The 18,169-nt window shown below is 36.0% G+C and overlaps 2 protein-coding genes across 2 annotated transcripts in view; one reads left to right on the top strand and one right to left on the bottom strand.

Moving 5' to 3' along the window:
• The window catches only part of TMEM211 (transmembrane protein 211), a 53,949-nt gene extending 48,195 nt beyond the window's left edge, over positions 1–5,754 (top strand). The window contains exon 3 of the mRNA XM_019471772.1: positions 5,212–5,754. Within this exon, the coding sequence (XP_019327317.1) occupies positions 5,212–5,438 (227 nt within the window). The 3' untranslated portion in view covers positions 5,439–5,754. The remainder of the gene's footprint in view (positions 1–5,211) is intronic.
• Positions 5,755–9,728: 3,974 nt separating this feature from the next.
• On the bottom strand, positions 9,729–14,960 carry SPATA22 (spermatogenesis associated 22). Its single transcript, XM_009278192.2, has 8 exons — positions 14,918–14,960; positions 14,387–14,515; positions 13,599–13,653; positions 13,367–13,462; positions 11,961–12,315; positions 11,462–11,591; positions 10,307–10,404; positions 9,729–9,920 (listed from the first exon to the last, which is right to left on the bottom strand). Exons 1-8 carry the CDS (start codon positions 14,958–14,960, stop codon positions 9,729–9,731), a joined length of 1,098 nt encoding a protein of 365 aa, XP_009276467.2.
• Between the last annotated feature and the right edge of the window lie 3,209 nt (positions 14,961–18,169).

Here is an 18,169-nt window from a genome sequence, read left to right as displayed (position 1 = left end):
AATAGGGTTGGAATAATACGCTTGCTGCCCTACGATTCAGATCTAATTCTAACGATTGTCTGATATGTCCCACAATCTTGCAATTAATCCGTCACTGTCACAAGTATCAGGAATATAATGTATTCCTAAAACAAGCAAATTAAACTTCTAAGACAAACTAATCTTCTTACAGCAAGTAATTTCAGGAAGATAATACATGCATACACCGTATTTTACTACTGGTGATCAGTACTGCTACTACACATCATCTAAACAGAGTAACAAACACAATAAAATAAAATAGCTTCTTCTGTTCTCTATAATACTTGCAGTCCACCTCTGGATTTCCATCCCTTTCAACATTACTATGGAAGGATACACATAAGCTTAGCCAAGTTTTCACATTCCTGCTTCACAATACAGAAAACTATTCAATTATTGTTTCATACATTGAAAACCATCAGTCTTGCCAAAAGAAGTGGAAATGGAAATAGCCATTTTTTGTGCATGGTATTTAAGAGAGTTGTACATTGGTGCCCTCTACACACACTCTAGAGAACTGCATTACTTTGGTTTGTCTGGTTTAAAATAAACTTGAAAACGGTGTGTGATACATTTAAATAATTAAACAGTATTTCAGGAGCTTAATGAAATGAATGAACCATTGCAATGACAAATAGTTATAGTTTATTAGATTTTAAAATAGCAGAAAATGTTATTTTCCCTGAGTAGAAGTGTCATTGATTCAGTATTATCACCAACAATTTACAACTTTTTCTACAAAATGCCCTGCTTTCCCTAAAAAGAAGTGTCCTCCTTTCTAATAGTATCTTATACCTGTTAATTAAAGTTTTTTTATTTACAAATCGACAAATTTGGGAATCTAGTTTTTTTAAAAAAATAGGTAAACCATTTTTTTTAAGCCTTGGGCCTGCACAGGGAGCAAGAGCACGGCACAGAGGTCCTGCCTTGGCTAGGACCTTCAGAGGAGAAACTGCCATTTATTGTCCGGCTGTAGGACACCAGTGAAGTAAAGAGGATGCAAGAGGATGAGGGTGAGACTGTAACTGTTTAGGAGGGCAGAAGATTAGAAAGTAGAAATAAAAAGTGACTTACAGTTTAGCCAGTGCGCGTGGACTTGACTTTAAACAGCCTTGCAGTCAGCAGTGGCTGCGACTTACTGGCGAGAGCTCAGGGGATGAGGACCTAGCAATAACAAACACTGTGTGTCAGATATTAAAATTAAAAAATGCATGTTTTTAACAAGACCCAATAGCTGATGGGAGATGAATCAAATGATCGGTCAAGCCATGTTAAAAAAAGAACTCCAGCTATCCATTTTACCAGCAAGTCCCCTCCACTCTCCCTATGCTTCATGCTATACAACAGACCCAAATACGTTGTCTAGCCGCCTCATCATCTTGCATGACAGCGGGATTACACTACACATAATGGTAAGATGCACTCACTACTGTATTCTGACAGCTTTTAAAGCAATGTTTGTTGTTGGAAAACCGTGCAGAGGCCTAAGTGTTATATGAGGAGCCTAAATGGAGCCCCACTGTTTCTTTGTGTGCTCTCCCAGCTAACTGCACTGCTGATAGACAGCACTATTAAGCAGTCATTAGCACCATGTCTGAAAGCTTGGCTTCTGCTGATAATAACAGGCTATTCAATATTTTGAGCCTTTGTAAGAAAGAGGGCACCTAAATGAGAATGAGGTCATTCTATGACATGCCTGAGGATATGAAACCATGGGTAACTTTTTAGCCCGTTTGATATGTGAACACATTACATTCGACTGTGACAGATTATTTCTAGCCTTCAAAAAAAAAAAGCTTCTTCCATTAAATCACACCATACAACGTCAGCACCAAGTGGCAATCAAAACACTGGTGGCACTGTAAAGCACAACCTTCAAAATAATTCTGTGTGGCCCAGTCAAAAAGAAAACATATATGGACAGATACGTGAAGTAGAGCAAGGGGCTGAGATAGTGTCAGAAAAACAGCAAATTGTAACAGTTAGCAAAGTTTAAAAGGATTTTATGATAAAAAGATTGCTTCCAATTCTGCACAATGTTTTCTTTTGCCGAATGAGATGCATGGACTATTTTGGCTTTGAAAAGATGAACAAACTGAAATTTTAATTTTAGACCTGCTTCTTGCTTAGAGCAGTTGCTGTTTCTCTTAAAACTGGCTCACTTTCCTTTGCAAATGGGCCCAACATTTTACAGAAGGTTTTGCACCATGGGGCTATTTCAAGATTCTTCATGCAGTCGAGCAGCCTGGGTTTTGAGTGGGGCTACGCGGTGTATCCACTTCACGTCACAGTCTCTTAGGTAGGACGTTGTTCCACTTCCTAGCTGTATTAGCCCACGAGTGAATGCTACAGCCTACATAGGTCTATGGATTAACATGGTTTAGCTTGTTGCTCAGCTTAGCGGTTTAACACTCTCAAACGTTACAATAGCAGTAGGAGAAGTCTCCCTCTTTTCTGGTTGTTCTCCAAGGTTGCTTCCCATGTTTCTGCCTACAGAGGTGGTGCTCAGGGAATTCTCCTGGGCGTGCAAGAGTGTCACACAACTTTCAGGCTGTGCTACTGAACAAAAGAAGCGTTCTGGCCCTTAGCTCTTTTTCTTCTTTTGGGAAGAAAGCTCAGTGACCTTTGCTAGACAAGTTGTTTGTGTGTGTGTGTCTAGTTTAGCTTCATTTTTATTTTATCATATTTTAATTTTGTATTGTTTTTAGTGGTGTCATATGTGTGTAGTTAAGGGAGATCTGCGTAATACAACTTACTTCTTTATTTAGCTTCAACTTCTATATGTTTGCTTAATGGTAGAGCCTAAATGCGCAGGCACAGCCACTAAGAATTCAGTGCTGAGCTTTGTGAGCTCCCTCCTGTCCTGGAAACTCTGCAGGTGCAGCTGGTTCCATATCAGGGAGTGTGAGATGTGCTCAAGACCTTGCCTGCGCTGGGGAGGACCTTTCCCTTAACTGGCTCCTGCAGCATCAGCTTCACACACCTTGAGCCTGGAAAGAGGGGAAGGCCACAGTGTTCTTTCCTCGGGAATCACTGAAAACTTGTCATTCGTAAAGGCTTAAAGGAAGAGAGAGTGGTTGTGGGAGCAAGGGCAGGTAAAAGCACCTTGCTGTCAGAGAGCCCCACTTACTGGCAGGCAGTTTCTCTTTGTACCCATACATGAGTTACCCTAGAGGGGAACAGACTTGCAAGGTTGCTTCTGTTCCAGTTTCTCTCCTTTTAATTTCTGTTTTCTTGGTCTTACTGGTTTTTTACAAGGGATTAACTCAGCGGTTGCATTTAGACTAGAAGGAAAGGTTTAATTCAAATTATTCAGGGACTGAGTCTGTTAAACTTTTTGACTTCATGTAGCCCTCAAGCTTATTAAAGTGTTGGGTTTTTTTAATTAAAAAAGATTAATGAGTGACTGCCCTATTTTAGTGGATACTTTTAAGATTAAGCCTCTCCAATATTGTAATTAGAGTAATATGCACATGCCCTACCTGAAAGACAATTACAAATACAGAGAATAGCATGTAGCATTTGTTTTATAATCTTAATGTTTCATTAGATGTTTGCTGGTTATGAATTATCTATCAGCTCAAACATAAGTTAATTCTGATTACCACTACTCTTGAGCCACTAACAATCCACCCTGAATTTGAACAAATCCTGGAAGAATGGGAAGGTAGGAAAAGGGACTGCTTCGTGGTATCTTTTTAGTACCTAAAATAAAGCCTTTTAAAATAGACTATAGATTTTAAATACAGTGGTTATTCATCAGCAGAAAGGCTAGAAAAGAAAAACTGGTTCCTCAGTGTTCTCTCAAACAAGGGGTATACGCAATGGCTGGGATGGTGTAACCCCTCACAGCAGCCTGGCTCAGGCCCTCTTGACTTCCAAGGTGGGCAGAAACAGGCTCTGGGGACTGTACCTGGAGTATTTTAATGCATCGTTATCATAATCATGATTTATACCTTGGGCAGTCTTATTTTCAAAGCTGGAAAAGTAGTTCTGCTGTTCATTAAATTAATTGCATAAGCCATGATATTTAAATATAACGTGTATTCATTACAGCCTGCAAAATCTGCGAAGTTCTGTTAAAAGCTAACAGATAATACAGACAGTGTAATTGCAGGAGGCAAGTCTGGCTTTCCAACATCAAGAGGTGGCTTAAGCTTTGTCTTTTAGACATATTTCTTCATTATGCACTGGCTTAATCTGCTAGTGTATTTGGCTAGAAGGAGTAAAAGGCGACTCACTGGGAGAGATTTCCTGCTGCTTTAACTCTGTGCCTTTACGTACTGAACCTTTAGATTTCTACAGCATGTCCTGTTATATTTATTGTGTGTTTTTAAAGCCCAAGCTGTCAAAATTCGGTAATATAGGAACTTTAGGTCTTAATATTTTAGGTCTCAAACTTAGGTCAAAAATTTTTCTAATCCTTAAGTTTACAGAGAGAATTAAAAAAAATATACTGAAAGACTCCAACGCTAAAAGCTAAATAAAAAGAAGACAGATTGTATTGTTTTTCATCTCACAATCTTTGGGTCAAATGCAGGATTTTTTAAACAATTTGAGTTTGGAATAATGAGAACAATGAGAAAGTGCTTACATTATCAGAACCTAATCAGCAGAATCTGAAAAACTACATTTAAACTCTTTCATTGAAAGTTTTTATTTGGCAGAACAAAGTAATTTTTTGTCTCGAGTACAAAAATGCTATTGAGAAGAAAATCAAGCTGGTTTGGAATCTGCAAACTTGGGAATTCTCCTCCTCTGGATTCCATTATATCTGAATCATCTTACTTTTTAAATGGCTACATAATTTGGATTACAATGTTTCTGAAGCTATGTAATGGGCAACAGTTCTCATGAAAAAAATCCCAATGCCAACTTGCTACCATGTTATGACACTGCTGTCTGTAAGAGGCAATTACGAAAAGGAAGATAATCTGCCAGTCATAAGGGGTTTTTTTTTAAGCTATGCCTTTTCCCATTGATTTTAATATAACATATATTTGCCTTTCTAAAAGAAGGATTTTTAATGCATGCCTTTTTCCATTGATTTTAATATAACATATATTTGCCTTTCTAAAAGATTTTTTTTTCCTCCTCTCTAGTGTTCATAATGGCTTCTGGGCTTTTGGTTTACCCCTCTGGTTTACTCTGCTACAATAATAATTGGTGTGTTTTTTTCCTCCTCTCTAGTGTTCATAATGGCTTCTGGGCTTTTGGTTTACCCTTTTGGTTTCAACTCTGCTACTGTGAAGAGATTCTGTGAGAATTCAGACATCTACTATGCAGGAGACTGCCAGATTGGATGGGGGTATATGCTAGCAATTGTTGGGGTCATGTTGTCTGTCTTTTTACCATTCTTTGCAAAATATGCACCAAAAGAGCACATATCTCCAACTCCAATACCTACTATTTTATAGTATTTTATTACTGTTTAAGAACAGAACATTCCTGTCTACAGGCAATGGGCAGAAATTATTATAGCACTTCCATTTAGCTGTATTGCTAAAGAGAGAAAAAAAAGGAGATGGGGAAGAGAAGGTCAGATTCACGAAGACCAAAAGTGCATTGATAGTCTTCCGTAAGTATGAGCAGTGAACACTCTGGAATTGAAATAAGATTAATCAGCAGCCTTTATACTGCTCTAAACATATAGTGGCATAATGCCTTAGACAAAAAAAATCTGTTTATCCTCAAAACATCTGTCTACCTCCCAGTTTCTTTTGTGTTTCAAAATCGTAAGTCTTTTAAAAGCTTCAATTCACTTTTTGATAGTCTTCCGTAAGTATGAGCAGTGAACACTCTGGAATTGAAATAAGATTAATCAGCAGCCTTTATACTGCTCTAAACATATAGTGGCATAATGCCTTAGACAAAAAAAATCTGTTTATCCTCAAAACATCTGTCTACCTCCCAGTTTCTTTTGTGTTTCAAAATCGTAAGTCTTTTAAAAGCTTCAATTCACTTTTTATATATTATTAGATGTAAAAACTTTTATGAACCCAAATTTTAAAATCAATAGTGATATTAACCCAATAGTTTTAAAATCAATAGTGATATTTTGTTACAATTATTTTGATTAGTGAAAAAGCACCTACTAGTAGCCACGGCCTAAAATTAAGCTTGATATCTAAAAAGAATTGCATACAAGAAAAAAGTTTCTTTTTAATCTATACGTATTCATAGTACCTGCATATTGTAAGTTGTCGGCACACTTTAATACTGATCTAATCTTCAAGATTTACAGTCACCTTCATAAAGACTTGCATAAAATTTAGAAAAACTTTGAATTTGTTTTTGGTATTTCTTAAATTATAATTTTAGGTGGACTTTTACAAAATTATTTGAGCTATTACAACTTTAGATTTTGGGTTTTGTTGTTTGTTTTTTAAGGCCGAAAAGAAAAATCTCTGTTTACAAAAATGTCTGTGCCCAATGGCCCTTGTATGTAGTGATAACACAAGCCAGAATGAACTAGATTCCGATATTTCCATTCCTATTAAAAGCCCATTATTGTAAAAAAAAAACCAAAACCAAAACCAAAAAAGTGAAGTAAAATGCTACTGGACACGACTAATAAGAATAATCTGATGCTGTGTCAGAACTAGCAAATGGCCATATTTCATGGGTTTGTATGTGAAATTTGTGAAGTCTGATTTCCACAATAGCACCGAATTCATTACTATCAAGCATTGAAATAAGTGCACTTGATTGCCTTAAGCAAAAGAAACATTGGGTTCTAATCTCACCCCACTGTTATGTTTTTCATTTAAAATAAAAATTGAATTCTAATTCTATTCTCATCTTTTATTTTCTATTATTTATTAAAAAAGAAATAATCACATAGATTATATTTAATTCAGAGCTGTACTTCTTAGTTTTCTATTTTGGCACAAACCAATTGATCAAATTTATTATTCTTCACTTAGCTGAGTCCAACTGATTCCTGAATTGTTTTTTTTTTTTTTTTTTAATGGAACGTGTACACGAAGGGACAGACAGAGACATGTTGAGGGGGTATAAGAAAATGCAAACAGATAGAACAATCACTGTGTTATTTTAATAAATGTCAAAGACTTCTGCAGTCTTGTTTACATTCCTCACCCTTCTAAACTTCAATGGAACATTGCGCTGTTTTCCAGAATAATTGTCTGTTGTTACATTTTCAAGCATTCTAAAAGCAAATTCTGCACATAAACTTAGCAAGTTCCATTACTAATCTTTGAAAATACAGATTTCAATGTAGAATTAAGTACACTGAGAAAGAGAGAGAGAGCCCGTGCTATGCGTTTTTGCTCACAGTGACTAAGGAATTAAATCTTCCAAATATTTAACAAAATAGGTTGAAGGAATGCCTCTAAAGTAAGAAGAATTTCAGTCACTTCTGTATAGTAATGTACTTTTCAGTAATGTCTTACACTTTTTTTAATGAATGGCTGAAATTGATAATTTTCATGAGAGTCAGAAAAGTGAGGAATAACAAACAACATGTAAAAAGAAAATCATCACCACGAAGCAGAGAGACAGAGATGCAGGCTTTTCTTTCCTAACCAACCTGTGCCTTTACATTAGAACTATTATACAAGACAGGATCAATATGGTTAAAAAAAAAAAAGCAAAACAAGCAACAACTGAAAAATGTTGAGTAATGTGTATAAACTGTACTACGTAGGGTTTTTTCTGTTTTGTGTAATGTTTACGACTGTTCACTTAATGTTTCACTAGAAAAAGTGATTTGTTAGTGTAAAGTAGAAAACTTTTTTGCAAAGATCTAAACACTTACTGAAAGTAAAATTATTTTAGATTTTTATTAACAGCCGTAACATACCTAGTAGACACAAATGACCTATTCCTGTCACTAGTTATTAACATAACTTTTATGTGTGCAGAACTGGAACCATCTATCTATCATTCAACTGAAATCAGTAGGACTACAACATCTGTGCGATGTTGATGACACGCACAGATGCTTGCAGGTCTGGTCCCATAGTTCAAGCTTCCTTCATAGTTTTAATCTACTGTTACAACGGAGTCTTACAATTTACAACACCGCTGTACCAAATCCTTTACTTCTTAAAACTCAACTAACAACCGTTATGAACATCGTCAAGCTCTACGTCTGGTAATATTCTGCACCTTTTATGAGTTAAGCTAATGCTTCCATTTGGAACTTGCTTTCATATCTTATAATATATAAAGGAAATCAAATATACTTATATGACCTCTACAACTGCATAGACGAAACTCTCCTTGAAACATCCACGCTCAGAACCAGCTTAGCACAGAAGGTAGAGACAATAATGCAAGTGATTCTTACAACAGTTAGTAAAGCATATACTTTAGATCCTCAACTGGAACATTAAGGGGGGTGTTGTCAACAATACATGTGCTAACACTGACAGATCACTTTTTTAAATGAAAACTGTCTGCACGTTAAACTGTGTAAAAGCGTTTTCCTGTTACAAGTCAAATGATTTACTGGACCAGGTTCAAGTTTTATTCTAAATATATAATTTTTTAAGTGTAACTAAAAGCTGTATTTTCCATTAATGTGTTTCTGCGTGGACTAGCTGGCTCCTTTTTAGAATATTAACTGTTTTCTGTATTTGACTTGTTGGATACAATATTTCAATTATTTTAAATGTGAAATTTCCAATTGCCAACACTGTATAATAAAATAAAAAAAAAAAAATCACACTGTTCACTATTTTCTTGACAACACTTTTGTTTTACAATTCCCAACAGATCTGGTACAAAGCTATTGAAGTAGGGGAACTAGCTAAGGGGAAAAGGAAATAGAAGCAGCAGGAATAATCTATGAAAGTTAATGTTTGAAGGCAAAGACACATAAACATGTACATGGTCCATCCCTCCTGAAAGATGTTTCTATGGCAAAGGCAAGGAAGTTCTGTGTTCAAATAATTATTTCTCTCCATCTTCCTCTGTGTCCTTGAGCAATCTTCCTACAGCTGCAGGGTCTGTTGCTATTTTATACAGGTGTTCTACTGATTATTTATTTTTTTAAAAAACATGAATCAGATAACATATCAATGGGAACCATATGATGGGAACCTAATATATACAGCTGCATCCTGTGAAATCTTTCTGTAGTATCTATCATGTTCATTTCTAGAAAAGCTTTTACACATGTTCTTGTAACCCAGCAAAGGAAAGGGAACCTGTTAGTTGGAATTAAGTGGAATAAAGACTACCTCCTTACTTTCTACCAAAGAGCAGTTTTAATGCAATATACAGAGCCAAACAGAACTTTGTTGATGTTTGTTAGCTATTAAACTTTGACCAAATGCTCCTCAAAAGAAGTATATAGTCAACATTTTGAAATAGGTATTGAAGGAATTCAATTTCTAGAAATTGAAGATAATGAAAAGCAATGGCAATCTGAATTAGTATTGATGATCTTTTTTTAAGACACTTGCACTACTGCAAAACTTAAACATTTTAATTCAGAATTTCTCCAGTAAAATCTAATCTACTATGTAACAAAACCCTGTTATTGCGTATTTAACTGGGAAAGATAAGCTATGAAAAGTAATAGTGGAAACAAAACATTGTTACTAACATTTGTTGGATAACATAGCATAGTGATATTTTCAATTATTTAATCAGATTTTCAGTATTAGTTTTGGTAAATATCCAGCCTTTATGGGTAATGATGAGTGAAAATCAGTTTTGGACAACCATTTCGACTTTTAAATTTCATTCATTGTTTTTACATATGCTGTCATCTCAACATCTGCAATTTTAACAAATTCTTGGAAAGTGTTTTGTTCTTGAATAGTTGCTGGTCTTACAGAGACGCACTTGAAAATGTTCCTTTTTGTGTCATAGTTTCCCATGCACCTGTGCACTCGACCTCTAATTAGTCTTGGAAGCTCCCGGTCCTTCATCAAAAGCATAATAAACAAAAAAATTTTATCACCTTTCTAACATAAAAGCTTTCAAAATGTCCAGTTGTTAGATATTAGTGGATTTCTGAAGACTACATCAAACACAGAAGGAATTTACATCAGCTGTTTTGCTATTATTAACTACTTAGAAGCTGAACTGAATATCCCACCTTTTTTGCTGAAACAGAAGTCTGAGGATGCCTAAACAGTGACTGGCTCTAGACCAGTTTGGGAACAATATGGAATGAGCATCCAGCTTTCCTTTTACACAGAAATTTTCTGTTTTATCAGAACAACGTATTATTAGCTTCATAAAAGGAATTATAGCTAGTGGCATCTGTGTTATGTACAACATAGGAATTGTACACAGGAATACTTACAATTTCGTAAAATACACAAGGCAGACTCTCCTTTCCATCTCTCAGAAGAAAATTCTTTGCCCCGTAGGCTCCAGGTGTGACTGCAGAATCAAGTGTGCCTATACCATTTAGCAAAAATAAATTGTGAGGTAAACATCGGAGCAGTACTAATTATGGTCTACAAAGATACCATGACAGCATTTACTACACAAAAGTGCTAAGATATATCAAGTCAGCATCAGAATTTGTGCTGACAGCACTGGAAGCTCCAATAAAAATTACAGCCTTTACATAGTCTTTACTTTACATAGCAAAATTGTATATGATGTCTCTCTAAACTGAGTAACCAAATGTGGTTTTCATAGCTGTCATCGTAAACAGGTTATTCCCTTGTTAAGCAGAGCACAACACAATTCTCTAAGTTTTATTGGTATTGATATGCAAATCAACTTTAAATATTTGCAACGTTGTCAAAATAGTTTTCTGAGATGCAATTACATTGTATATGCTTATTCACCTTGATTTAAAGTTTAGTCATTTCAGTCTTTTGTCATGTTCATTTCTCAGATAACGTCAATTAAAACGCAAAGTGAAACACACTGTCATATATGTTTAGAAGTACGCCAGACTTGAATTTATTCCCAGATTAATTGCATTAAAAATTACTGTAAAACTGTACCTCCCTACAGAAGGTTCCTTTTTAATAGGAAAGTGTATTGTATTCTAAAAACAAGGAAAAAAAAAGAAACAGGATAGAAAGAGCTTAAGTGTTGGAGGATAATTGTATTATTAATTTTGCACCTATTTAGTCAGATTTGATAGCTGAATGGATCTCCCAGCAGGAAAATTAGATGGTGCTCATGACAGTAATTTGTGTTTTTAAGTATTACAGCTATTGTACCTATAGTTAATAACATATTCTCTTGGCTGTTATCCTACCATTATTGTCAGTTACAGCACAATCTACCATGCTTACCTAAAACTTCAAATAATAGTGCAGTTTTATAAGCATATTGACTCCAGTGCCTCATACTTTCAATGACTGCAGATACGATTCGCAAAGAATTCTTTTTTTCTTTAATTTTTAATTGAGATGATGAAACCTCCTTTCAGAGGAAGATGAAAACTCCAGTTAGATACACACAATTTTAAAAGGCACATAGACATTATGCTTACCTAAAACTTCAAATAATAGTGCAGTTTTATAAGCATATTGACTCCAGTGCCTCATACTTTCAATGACTGCAGATACGATTCGCAAAGAATTCTTTTTTTCTTTAATTTTTAATTGAGATGATGAAACCTCCTTTCAGAGGAAGATGAAAACTCCAGTTAGATACACACAATTTTAAAAGGCACATAGACATTTATATATTATATCCAATATTTACAGTCAAATTAGAGTATTTGTCAGACTATACAAACATATCTATATATTAAATATCCAATATTTACAGTCAAATTAGAGTATTTGTCAGACTATACAAACATATTTATATGATCATGCTGAGTATTGTAGGTTATTATAGTATGAAAATCTCATTTCTAAATTTTCAGAAACCTAAGGGTTTACTAAGGCAGCTAGGACTGATGAGAGCCTCATCTTTCCACTATTTTCTTCTTCTTTACTATTTTCTTCATTGTATCTTCCTATTAACCCTCTCCATAAGTTTACCTGACTTTTGTCTTCTGGAACACAATCAAATTGGTTTTCATTCATTTTATTTTGCTGAATATTGTGGTTAAACTTGTATGCCACACTATGATCCTGCAGACTTTTTGAAACAGTTTTAGGTTTCACTGGCCATTGTCCTTTAGATGTATATGTTTGGCTGGTTTCGGTTGTTTTGATATGCTGAGATGAATTACGGTTATCAGGGTTTTTTTGCTGCTGGACAGTTTTCAAACTATTTGAAAGGCTCTCAAACTTTCGAATAATTCCACTATCAGATCTCGAATCTGTTGTGTTTCTTAAAGGAGCATACTCATTTCTGTTCCAAACTTTAGTACTGGGAGTCTTCTCTTCTGCCCTGCAGTACAACGTAAGACATAGTTCAGATTTACCGTATCTATTCTGAATACTCAGAGACATAATTAAAGTATATAAAAGCAATCGATGTATTGTTGTTTTAGCTTTAAAAACATCTGTTAAATATTCAGACTCAAAGCACTTTATAAACTTAAATTTATCCATATACAGGGCAGTGACCACATCTGTGCTTAAATCCAGCTGAACTCAATAGGCCTTAAAAGCTTGCTTAATCATTGTCCTGCCCTGTATGAGGGATCCTTCCTGACTTAAGATTCACATCTTTTCCATAACTCTAAAATAAAATAAGCAAAGTTTCTTCTGACAGTGGTATTTCCAAATTCTTCTACCACCATCATGGAAGAAATAATTTTACAACAAACTCCAGTGCTGACCTTATTATTTCTAACACCCTTCATTTTATAAAGGCGGCTCAGAAATTCCTTCCACCTCCATTCCATTTTGCCTTTGAAGGCACTTGTCTGAAACATTCACTCTCTTTTTGCCATTGGAAAGGAATAGGATGAAGGGAAGAGAGAAAAAGGACAACACTGCTGGAAGTTTTCCTGCCAGCTCTAGGCATCTGAATCTGTAAGCTTTTCCTTGGTTTATAAAAGCACAGAGTTCACAACTGTATTCAGTTTTGATTAAATGTTTCGATATACAGTTGCCTTAATGTACACTGATAGAAACTTATTTGAGTCTATTGAAAAATTTGGTTTGAAAGTGGGCAAAACTTCAAGTAAAAGGGAATCTCAAAAAATTACATTCTAAGACCAGGAAAATTCAATCAACCTTTATGGTGAGACTGAATTTTTGGCCTGATAATAAGGCTAGATACTAGGTCTAATTAATAGGCCTCATTAGGTACGCTGGCAAAATCATTTCAGCGGGTTTTGGCTCATAAGCACAATGGGATTATGATCAGTGATGATCTGAGAATTAAGAGAGTCTCTCTGAATGCTAGAAGAATATGGAAAATTTAAGTTATATTTTCACATGAGAATAATTTTGGCTAAGGAAGGATAGTAAAAATTAAAGACTTCACCAACCTGTAGGCATACAAGTTTCTTCGAGCATTTGCTAAATTAGACTTTGATGCATTTGGTGGTTTCATAAGGGAAGGAGCCATCTGATGTTCTGTTTGGCTTTCAAAGGTAAGTTTAAAGTATCAGTGACAGTAGTAGCAGCTTTATTGTAAGACAGACATATGGATCATAGTTTGTGAAACAATGAGTACCCAAATAAAAATCAATAAGCAACAAATAATCTACTTTTACATACCCATTGTTTGCTGCTTTCTGTAGTTCAGCCACTTCTGGGTTTGCAGTTCCCCAGCCTAATTCTCAAAAGACAAAGCATTGAACATGGATACAAACTGAAAAGATTGAAAGGTAATAGGTCTACTTAGGGCTCCTACTCTTTATCTGCTTAATGTTCCACAAATAGTCTCACACAGGAAGGAGAAGGGGGGGGAAGGGAACGTGATCCTTTGATATCTGTAATTATAAGGCAACTGCTAACAAGTAGGTTGCTTCTCTAGACAATGGTTAAGTTACAGACATTAGACTTATTAGCACAGAGACTTTATTATAAATAAACTTTTTCACTTTAAGTAAAACATAAAGAAAGTACTAAAGGCAGAATTCTGCATCATTCTTTCCAAGCAGAATTTGAAGAACAGAAATTCTCTTCTGAATTACAAGAAAGACATCTTATAAATGTTTCTTCTTGTAACACAGGACTTGAATGTTGATTGAAATCAACTGAAAACAAAAGGTCAGAGTTTCAAGAGACTCTATTTAAATGCCAGTGCTACTTCATTCTCTAACACACAAAGAGTCAAACTCCCTCTAGGCACAAAGTATAAAAAGCTCAATTGTATAGAGGAGAAAGAAATTTCCTGGAGGACATTTTTTACATAATGAACTTTTCAGAAATAAACATAAAGGATGCATATAGTTCTTGATAAATCTTCATAAATACAATGTCTAATTTAATAAAATACAATCATAAAGTTAACGTTTATTTGGATTTAGAGCCATTAAAAAAATAAAACATATCTTATTTACCGAATGATGTGGGAGAAAAGTCGTAAGTACGAGTCCCAGAACTGGTACCTGGCTCATTTTTAAGTGGATTTGAAGTGAGGGGCTGTCTATTTCTTTTTTTCTGATTGAACAGAGGTACAGGCAGACAACCTAAAATTAAAATTCAAGTAATAATACTATACAATAACAAAAGGATACACAATCAACACTTAAAATATGTAAATAAAATTACTTAACAATTATTTTACATCATTCATAGGAATTACATTTCATAAACACATAACAGACCAGCCATAATTTATATTCCCAGCCCTCTGTTCTGCACATAATCCTGTGAATGAAACATTTTCCTTAGTGACCAGTCCCCTCACTCCACTCAAAATCTTGCCCTGTGCTGCAATAAAACAGATAACCCATGCAAGTGCACTCAGGAAATGGGGGTCTAGGACTGAACAGTGTATATCCTGTATGAATACTGCATGTGTGTCTGTGTGTGTGTGTATATATGCATAATGAGGTATGAATGATAAAGCACAAAAGAATGGATGGTACCTGCTGTGCTGCGAGTTGAAGTGTCAGCTAGACTCCTTTTCATTTCTTTGCTGTATCTTAATAGGCAACAATGTATTGATTACTCCAAATTTGCTGTATGGAAGTTAGATAAGCAGACAAAGTAAAGTAATTCATGTTGTAAACACATCCAAATTTTATGTGATTTTATGGCAGTTTCTCTTAACTCCCTGTACACCGGGTGACATGCATCACTTCAGACACAAGCCTAAAACGTGCGAGCAGTTGTACTGAATTTAGAAGATCCACGGGTACACAAGTAACATGCAATTGCTCTTTGCAGATTAAGGGCCCAAACGATTATATTTTTGAAGTAAAAGTTGTATTCTCTTTTAAAATGCTGTAAAAATTCTGAATTCATTTCTGAATTTAAAAGTACATATACATTCAAATACAAGGAATATTTTTTAACTCCTGAAAATAGAATACAAATAGAAAATGCATACCTATACTTTGCTGCAAAGTGTGATGGCAAGGTACATGGCTTTAAGTAAAAAAAAAGATTTAACTATTCTGGGAAAAATAGCATCACGCTCCAAAGAATAAACTTCTTTTCTGTACTTTATGGTACAGACCTAAAACCTTTAGCCTATTTCCTCACATATAAAATACTTCACAAGCCAAAAAAACCATTATTATCAGCCAAATATTATGAACAGAAAAAGTATATATTAGCATATTAGGTATACGTAGTTTGCCATATTTGTTTTCTGATTAATCTACTTCTATAGTAAATGTCTATGTATTACTGTATGCATTGAGGATACTACACAGACTGTTGTGTAGCATTAATTGCTATTCTGTCAAAGTTAGTTACTAGTGCATATTGCCTTTAGTGGCATATGAAAATACTGCATACTTGTGTGTACAAATAAGACATTACATTTATTTTGATCTGGCAGTTAACCATATGCAGCTCTTAAAGATGTTGATAGGAATGAAGCACAAGTATCTACCACAGCTAGACTAACAGATCAATTCACTCTTTATTTCTGTGAGGTACATCATTACATGTGTGACATTAAAGCAGCTTCTAGTTCATTGCTGTTACACAATTTAAACTGTATTGCTAGCACTAAGAAGCCTAATGGCCACCAGTAAGTGACATACTTGTAAAATGAAACCCCATAAACTCAACACTTCTGTTTATGAAGCCCATTTTGGTGTTGCACAGCATTTTAGACTGTATTGTCTTGCTTTCTGTCCTCTCTTGAAGATAAGCAACCAAAACCCAGCGCTAAAGCTGTAGAAAAAAGTAAGCTAAGGATGGAGAACAGGAGATACCAGGGTAAGCCTCCGCAGTACTTCACACAAGAGCAGTACCAGTCACAGGCTAAAAAAAGGAGTCTGAAGTCCTTCCGGAGTCGGAAGAAAAGGGCTGAGGTGAAGCCCGCCAAAAATAACGGACGAAACGGCCACGCTCTCGCGCCTGACTGAGAAAAGGGCGGGAAGGGGCCGACCGCGCTCTCCTTTCAAAGGCGGCAGAGCAGCGCCGCTGGCGCAGGCGCCGTTGGCCGCGGGAGGCCCTCAGTGAGGGGGCGCCTGGCGCCGCGGGGCCCCGGTCCCTGCCCCGGCCCCGGCGTGGTTGGAAGCTGTCTGTCCCAAGCTGGGGAGAGCGCGGCGGGGAGGGCAGCTCGCGGGAACGATTAAATTGGTCTTCTGTAGGATTTAATTAATTATCTCCGTACCCCTGGAACTGGCCCACGTGGTGCCATGTTCAGCACTTGGAGAACCTGGCGCAGGAGCTGAATACCCACCAATGTGTGAACACAAACATGGATATAAATAACACTCTCCGCGTTCTGCACGCTGTTTTTCTCTTCAGCCACTATTCTGGGTGTTACACGTGGTTGTTCTCAACCGTGTAACTTCTGACTGGTTCCTGTGTAAAATCTTAGCGCTCAGCAGGGTTGGAGCCTGTCCTTTTTTTGTAACCCCAATTTTTGCTTCAGCCCGTGCCTTGGAAGGCTCTGGAGAGCCACGTTACACTTCTTACATATATACCTTCGTGGCTTTGACAGCTAGACTTCATTTTATTTACGTTTTATTACTGCGTATGTTTTTCAGCTCGTGGCACACATTCTAAGCTTTCAGATGCACTACCAGGTGTTTGTATGTAGTACATAAAAACAATCTGAATTCTTAATAAACTAAATACGATTCTCCATATTTTTTCTAAGTGTAAGTATTGGCAAAGCACAGGAATAAGGGATTGGTCCCGGTGTTTAGTTCAGAAGAGTGAAAGCTTTTCAAGGGTCTGCATTTATGCCACAAATTCGCGGGTGCTTGTAACCTCCCGGGAGACCAGGAGTTAAAAGCTGCTTGGAAGTTAACGTGCTCTAAGGGTATAAAAGAAGCCTCCATGGCTTTAGTTCCTAAACTCATGTTTGGAAATGCACTGTAACTGTCCTAAGAAAGCTCTTCTTAGGAGACAAACTTCTTGCATGTTAAATGAGGTAAGTGCACAAACGATCTCTGTATTTCATTCAGCGTTTTGCAAGGAATTACAACCATTACAGTACCACCAGCAATAGAGGATAAACTATACGTACTAGCAGTGCATGTTTGCATTTTGCCATTTACTCTTGAAACTTCTGTGGTGGTTAAATTCAGCAAACCAAGATTCAGAGTATGAGTCATTTTTTCAGGCAGCGTGTAAATAGCTGTTTTGGCACCACCGCTGAAGAGACTGGGGTCAAAGGACAGTACAGACTGTCCAGTGCTGTAAAATACAACTTTACTGCTTTGTTTAATAAATTACTTACTATGATTAAATAGCTGACAGCTTCTAAGTATAGGAGTAATACAGTTGAGTGTTTAAGTAAACAGTCTCTCTGTATTAACTTGCTGTGAGTTTCAGCAAATCTGTATGCATAAGCTGAAACATAGGGAGCAACTTTTGCAGGAAATATATTCCTGGCAAACTTGTCTAGATAAGTCCTATGTTTAGCTTTCTTTTCGTATACCTACAGTCTATCAGCCTGGGTTATAAAGCCTCTCCCAGGCAGAAGCCAAATACTCTCTCAGTCACTAGAGTATAATCTTAATAAAAAGGGATTGTTCAATAAACATTCTTTATTCCCTTGCAATGTAACATTTTTTACATTTCCATCATGTGTCGGATACTAATTGCAAATACTTCTGTCATTTACAGCAGTAAAACTTATTTTCTGTTATTAAGACCTTTTATTCTAAATATTTTGATCCTCATGATGGAAGTTATGGCTGCTCTTT

This window comes from Aptenodytes forsteri, unplaced genomic scaffold (genome assembly GCF_000699145.1).
Source record: "Aptenodytes forsteri isolate BGI_AS27 unplaced genomic scaffold, ASM69914v1 Scaffold66, whole genome shotgun sequence".
NCBI classification, from domain to species: Eukaryota; Metazoa; Chordata; class Aves; order Sphenisciformes; family Spheniscidae; genus Aptenodytes; species Aptenodytes forsteri.
The sequence above is the reverse complement of the archived record's forward strand: the minus strand, read 5'-3'. Positions and strand labels throughout refer to the sequence as shown.